General features: G+C 33.1%; 2 protein-coding genes across 2 annotated transcripts in view; both read left to right on the top strand.

Annotated features, from left to right (window-relative positions):
- The first annotated feature begins 255 nt into the window (after window positions 1–255).
- Window positions 256–1,402, top strand: LOC118272003 (BLOC-1-related complex subunit 6). The gene is made up of 2 exons (XM_035588290.2): window positions 256–419; window positions 580–1,402. The coding sequence occupies exon 2, from the start codon at window positions 587–589 to the stop codon at window positions 1,328–1,330; it is 744 nt and encodes a 247-aa protein (XP_035444183.2). The 5' UTR covers window positions 256–419; window positions 580–586; the 3' UTR covers window positions 1,331–1,402.
- A 748-nt stretch (window positions 1,403–2,150) lies between these two features.
- LOC118272001 (monocyte to macrophage differentiation factor 2) overlaps window positions 2,151–7,575 on the top strand; it is a 30,693-nt gene continuing 25,268 nt past the window's right edge. Inside the window, exon 1 of the mRNA XM_035588289.2 lies at window positions 2,151–2,503. Coding sequence (XP_035444182.1) covers window positions 2,339–2,503 — 165 coding nt within the window. The 5' untranslated portion in view covers window positions 2,151–2,338. The remainder of the gene's footprint in view (window positions 2,504–7,575) is intronic.

Here is a 7,575-nt window from a genome sequence, read left to right as displayed (position 1 = left end):
AAAACCTGTAATTGTAAAAATATTTTTCGCAACTGGGACAGTGTTGTAAAACTTGTAAAAATTCGATCACCAAATAAAATGGTGTGTAACCATTTTAAAAAATTTCGCGTAGAGCTTGGGATTTTGACTCATTAGAGCTAAGAAAATTGAGACAATGAAAAAGATAATTAATAGTAAATATTTTAAATGTTGAAATTTATCGATTACAAATCTGTCAATCATGCTTGTCTTGTCGAACTTGTCTTGTGCACATCACTAAAGTAAATGTCAAAAACCAAAATCACTCAAAAAATACCTATTTCGGTTAGCATTTAGCAATGTTTGGAAATCTACTGATTTATAATTAATCTAGGAAATGGTGTTTATATAAATAAGAACTAAATATTATTGTGTAGTAAGAGATAAACGTCAATTAAAATGTAGGTTTCTATGTGTAAATAAGTGTACTTATTTGGAACTTTCCTATTGCTTTTAATGAAAAATACTTTTGTTTATGTATCTTCTAGCGACCAGTTTTAAGTAATATACTATCTATTATATTTAAAAAATACGAAATACCACTTATTGTTTTTATTTCAGCTTAGACATGGCTGAAAGTACAAATCAAGTATCTCCCTTGGGTGAACCAAAGGACTTGTTAAACGATGCGAGCAAAAGACAAAGCGATATTGATTTAGATGAAGAAATATCAGCGAGAATGACTGCGTCTTATAGTGAAATCTCTTTTCACTCTGACCAAGGACAAGCAGAGGAACAGGAAAGAGTTGCGGGCCCATCTAGACCTTATGACTTGCCATCAGAGAATAGGAAACAAGAGAAGCTACCCTTAGACATAGATGGACACGTCAGATATGAAGGAGACATGACCCATTATGTAGCAGATGATTTAGAATTCAAAATAAAACTATCAAGTCCTATAGCGAAAAGAGGTGAAACTCCAGTGTTTGGTAGTTCCAGTGCCTCTCGTTCTAGTACACCTTCAGGAAAATTGTATAAACAAATATTAGCTCCTCAGATTGGTCAAATAGACATAACAGTATTACATGACCTGGAGTATGAAGCACAGAGGATTGCACAATCTGTAGACAATTTAATTGAAAACCTGTCTAGTATACTGCACTCTAATTCATCATTGACTGCAGAAAACATGGAGGTTTATAAAGATGCTGTTGGTAAAACCTGTGATGCAATGGATAATAATATAAAGAGCATGTACACAATTCTTGCTAAAGGCGAGGAGGTGTCCCAAGCTATGATTCCTGTACAGGCGCAGGCAGCCAGAATAGCAGAAATAAAGAGACTTCTACAACTGTTTGAGGATAAGTTCTAATTATAAACCAGTTACCTAATGTGTATTATAATTACTTAAGTATTAATATATAGGAATTATACCAAAAAACAAGTATTTCATTTCTGTATTATTACCTACTTATAGAAATTAAATTTGTGACAACATTAGTGTTGTTAAAATTAATATGGATGTATTTTGAAAACACAAAATAGATAAATATTTATTTTGTCACTAGTGTAAAGATATCTTCTCATACTCATTCCTTATTTAGTAGAAAATTTAATGTCTATTATTGAAGCAGTTATTACATTACTCAGGTATTCCAATTACCCTTATTGCAGAACTTCATACGATGATCGGCACAAACATGTCGCTTAGCCGTGTCTTGGCCGCTTGGCGCTTTCTTGTTCTCGAACATGACGCTGAAACACCTCCAAATATTCTTGCTCTTGATATAAATAACTGGTGCTTCAAAAATTGTATAATCTGTTTGTGGTTGATTGATAAAAAATAGGATTTTTTTATAATAATACTATTAGGACTATAAACTAATATTTAATTTTGAAATAATATTTTAGCCACGCCCAATATATTTCATTGCGTTAGTTACTGAACGAAGTATTTAATGTCATCACATAGTTGCCAAAAATGAGAAATTCTCAATTAATTTCTACGAAAATTTATTTCATTGCTATGGTGTCGGATCTTTTTCTAGGAAAATTTTATTAAATTTTGAAGTACTGATATTTATTTATTGACTCCTCAAATGCTCAAAACTATACAAACCCTTTTTTTAGTTACAACCCTAACTTAACGTCATGTTATCATAAGTTTGACATAAGTTGTTGTCATTGACATTCATCATTCCGTCATATCGCATCGACCGAGGTGGTTGTAAAATAAAAAGATAAATAATATGTGTATTAAATCTATAAAAATGTAAATTGAATTACTAACATGAATGTTAATATCTTTATAAGATTAAACGTGCAGTTGTCGGTCTCTTGACCATTTAATATTCAGCTGCTATACAGAGAAAACGTATAAATGGGTGACGTTCTAAGCTTATTTTCTGTGATAATAATGAAATTTAAATCTAAGTTCAATGAAAGTAAGATTTATTTTCACTTTGATCTTCCGTGGGAGAAGCTGAAGACGGTAAAGTGGATGAATGAGAAGGCCACCGCGAACAGAGCTTACGTTCCTACGACAGTGAGTACAGTTTTATTTTATTTTCGAGATTAAAAATTCACTTAAACATTCGTAAAACTTTAACGAGCGTTATTGTTTATAGTTCAAAAGATAAGCACACAACCAAAACATAAAAGCGGATACGATGAATAAAATAAATACCACATTATTTTAAATAAATTGTGTTTAAATTTTTTCAAAACAAAGTGCGTTTTTTTTATGCGCGTAGCGTATATATTTAATTGCACCAAAATAAATATTTTGGTTGTATATCAACCAAAATTAATTAACATATTAATATGATTAAAAACCATGAGAAACAGGAATATAATTTCATTGTTTTGTAAGTTTTATGTTTATTTTTATTTACGAAAAATATAAAACAGTTAAATAATTATTTACTAGGTAGTAGTACCTAATAAAAATTTGCTGTTAAAGCAAACAGTGCCTGAGACAAATGCGCTGTAGGTACTTTTTCTGAAAGAATATGACTGTATTTAATCCTGGTAGTAAATAATTTATTTTAAGCTAAGCACTGTAATCTCAATAGGATTCCCTAATGTTTATAAATTATTGTTGTGTCCATATTGGGAAAAATGTTTGTTAATTATTATACTCATACAAACGGGCTACATCATTTTAAGTAAATCAATTGCATTTATTGTTTTGACTCACAAAAAAGCTTTCCAGCTCATACAGTAAAAAAAACAGCAACATAACCCATAATGTTAACCAAAGAGGTCTAATTACAAACTCCAATTACTCCAAATAAAAAAAACAAAAGCACAATCAGTATCAATAAAATTCTTCCAAAGAGGTCAAATTATTGAAGAAATAACATACTGTTCACATGTATTATTGTGCATGATAATGATAAATCACATAACTCTAACAATAGCTATTTCACAATTTCTATGTTGCCACACTGTTATTAATGAAGTCTATTGATAAGGGCCCAATTATCATACAACTTTACAAATGGCCTTTGATGGATAGTAGACTAACATTAAATATTCATTTCATAAACTTTATATTGACATAGATAGCAGTCAATGTGATAATTTGTAGTTTCATAGTTTTTTTAAGTGCTGGGATTTGTAGAAACAGTGTTCCTTTGTAAACCCGTTTTGTTTGTAATGAATTCAAACAATGATTTAATTAAGTAGATACCTATCTTATTGTGTGGTCAAATACTTCCTATTTTTCTTATGAATTGAGTAAATACTTGAATTCAATAAGATTACTCACAGAAGCCACACATAAATTACAGTATGTTAGTAATTTAAAAAATTGCGCTCTTTTAACTATCTTTTCAGATATTCATTAAATGTGCGAATCAATTATGCTACGATCATTGGGTAAATTGTGTCTTAGTAGTTATAACGAAAAATGTAAGATTAGTATTTTGGCGCCAAAATAAATTCGTGTCTTGTCAATTTATATTTCGATAGTTTTAAATTTGAATTGGAACTGACCAAACCGCGACCCATGTTCAATATAAATTACCGCGCCCTCGCAAAAAATCAGCGTAAAAGAATGCTACCGTTGTATTTCACCATGTTATTGGAGGTTGGAGTCTAGGGCCAAAAAGACCGTTGGTAAAACACTTGTAACTCCTCAGAGGGTTTAGTACGAGTTTGCACTGATCGTTTGGCGCCGAACGCAGTAAGTGGTAACATTTCGATCTCGTCATACGTAAAACAAACTCGTACTAGGTCATTTATTCCCATAGACGCGCAGATTTTTTACCATCAGGTGATCGCTGGGTCGTTGGCCCCCTTAACCCCATAAAAATATAACTAATACGCTCTTTCATACGCCCCGCGCCCTGTGGTACGTCCGGCAGTGCCCGAACCGTAGGCGCCCCTACATTACCTCGATAAAGATAAAGCAATAGTATTTGTTTTATACGCATCAGACATATTTTACCAAATATGTATTGCTACTGCGTAATAAAGAGAAACAAGGCAACAAACTATTGATACGCAGGACAAAAATCCTAATCCATTACCGTTGAGTATCATCACCGAAATCAAATCGACGTTGGCGGTACTCGTGCTCAAGATACTTATTTAATTCAATAATACATTGGCCATACGTAAGGCGCAGGAGGAGTACAACGCATTTATGAAAAGCCTATGGCTTACGAATGCCAACGATTTTACATACAATGAAAAATGAGGGAGAGACATATTGTCGTTGTGTGTCTCAACACAGAGAGGTCTCGTGCCTCTTATCAGTATGGAGATCGCTTATTAGCCATAAACAAAAATAATCAAAGTACAAATAATGTTATGTTTATTTTCCGATACGAAGTATAATCGGTTAGCAAACATTTCAAAATCGTAACACATAATTGTCATAATCTTGATTGACGTAATGGTGTTTGCATGTTTATATATGGAATTAGATAACTATAGTTATTCTGCTGCCGCTGATATGAAATGTAAATAAAACTACCAAAATTGTCCCCATCGCAAATACACTTGACCTACAGCAGTCGGTAATAAGTAAATAATTTGTAGCTACACTTGTCGTGCAAGGACATTCAAGGTAGAAATAGATAAACTTACCAAACAAGAGCTTAAAGAGGTAGAAAGCATCTTGTGAAGAGACAAAATTAATGACTGAATGATTGTTAATTAAACATAGTAAGAGAAATACAATTTCACGCTCGACCTGAGAATGACGGGAGTAAAATAACAATTAGTTGTGAACTATTATTTACTTTTCTCATGCCTACTTTAAGGGATTTGCTCTTATAGGCATTACACAGGCCTATTAGAGCAAATCCTGTCCTACTTAAAGGGACCGGTGCCGCTTTGAAGATGCTGATGGTGGGTGGTTTTATTGTGGTGAGACCACACTAGTCTTCATTCTCAAAAGCCAAGCGCCGTTTACCTAGAGACAACCAAAAATGTAATAGTTTCTCGAAGACTGTTAAATTATTCATGCATATTTCATGTTCTAATCTAACTAACACAGCACATTTAGTTCATGATAGATTTTCGATAAAAGGAAAGTATGGTTTAATAAGGCACAGAGTACAAAACAACTGAATAAGTATAAATAGCATCGCACGTAATCTGGTGAAAACATTATCCCTATAACTGACCCAAAGCAAATAAGGTCAATGTCAGCGTTCAGATTAAAATTACATCGGAACTTTCCAGAACATCGATGAAAGGTTTTACCGCGTTGGTAATGGATAGCTGGTTAAATTATTAATAGGATTATTAATACCGATAATTAATCGTCAATATTTACAAAAGGTTCCTAGGAGATTATTTCGAAAAGGCTATTTTCGAACATCGATGAGTTGCCTATGAATCCTCAAAATTAACCCGAATTGTAATAAAAAGCTTCTCGTATACGCTCGTATTTAATATTCATAACTAATCTTTATTGCGCTCAGAGAGAAGCTAACCAGATTACCAGATATTTACGCAGTGTGCTCGTGGTGGGGAAAAAGTAGTGTACAAATATTATGCAACGTTGTTTACACACAAAATTAAGTGTGTTGGTGTCTGTCTCGATGATATTATGAAGTACTAACAATCACGGACACGAGTCACGCGATGAGGAGATGTAACATACACGATTGTTACACGATAGTCAATCAAACATACTGCTTTGGTTTTATCATAAATGTTCTAACATAACTACCGTTTATTGATTACTATTGCTTTCCACCAATTTCATGTTTTACATTGTTCATTTACATACAGCCTTCACTCAGTCTTTATGTTAGCCGTTGTGGTAGTTGATGCGATGTCTGTTTATCTTTATACTCGCATAAATCTCTAAAATTACTGAATATGATTCGTTTAGTTAAATAAAACAAGAGATTTCAACGCTCTGTTTTATGAAGTTCTCGGAAAAAAGTGATCATAAAAATATAGTCTATATTGAAAGTTTTCATGACTTGTAGTAGCCATTTGGTCCTATGTTTGAAAAAGAAACTCCATTTTGTACGACGTAGTGAAACATCACGAATTTAAATTCTACATCCACGCGTTTTTCTTATATTTTTATCTAAATATTCCTCATCACTGCTTTATCAACAAGTTATTTAAAAAAACACATTATAAAATCTACAAATTAAATTCTTGAGCATTTTAAACAGTCGCATAAATTAGCACTATAACATAGTACACACATAACGATATTACATTAATCATGGCAACTACATAATTGCGTTAGTCTATGTAACGTCAAGAACAAGTTAGTTATTTTGCCTTGAACATAAATACTGCAAGCAAAATATTTCTCGAAGAAATTACTTTAGAATCTCAAAACCTGCAATAAAATTATTGAAAATCCACCAGCGATTAAATTATTGAGTCATTGAGTCAATCAAGCTGATATTGAACAAATTATTTTCTAAGTAATTATTATACAGTCCCCGCGGCACTTGATCCCGTATTCTCCAGGGTCTCATGGCGCTCGCAAACTAAATTAGCTTCTCCAAAAAGGTTTCTCATTAATCCCATTTGGTATTTTCAAGCCCAACCCTTGCTTGCAAACAAAACTTTCCTGTCTATAATATTGAGTGGCTACGGTCAACAACGAAGGCGTGGGAGGCCCCCATACGGTCGACGACATTAGAAATATTACAGGTCACATGTGGCGCCGATTATCGGTTAACCGGGAAAATGACCCGAACAAAGAGGTTTATACTGCACTGGACAGATATGGATATACAAAGACAGGGAGGCTGTTGTTCCCCTAATTGCTTATTAGGTACAAGTACAACAGAACTTTTGTCTAAAACCCAGTTAGCAATACCAAGCTGTGAATGACGATGGCGATTGTCATTTATTCTCTTTGAACTCTCTCCAGTTGTTTGTTGTTCTCTCAAAGAATTTGTAATTAATTTGTTGATCAGAATTTGACCTGTACAAGTCCTTCTACAAAACCCAAGGAATAGGTGTGTACAGTACACAACTACTTACTTGTAAATTTAGCTCTATATTGATTTTGCAACACCGAACCTTACGCCTAAATTGGCTCAAGTTTCTGCACTTATCGGTGATTGAGCAATAACCTGTTTAAATATCGTACCTTTTTGAACTGGCCAAGTCCGTAGTTCT

Source organism: Spodoptera frugiperda, chromosome 5 (assembly GCF_023101765.2).
Source record: "Spodoptera frugiperda isolate SF20-4 chromosome 5, AGI-APGP_CSIRO_Sfru_2.0, whole genome shotgun sequence".
NCBI classification, from domain to species: Eukaryota; Metazoa; Arthropoda; class Insecta; order Lepidoptera; family Noctuidae; genus Spodoptera; species Spodoptera frugiperda.
Note: the sequence above shows the minus strand (reverse complement) of the source record. Positions and strands in the feature narration are given on the sequence as shown.

Coding starts and splice junctions, on each gene's coding strand:
- LOC118272003 (XM_035588290.2), top strand. CDS start 587: ATGGCTGAAAGTACAAATCAAGTATCTCCCTTGGGTGAACCAAAGGAC.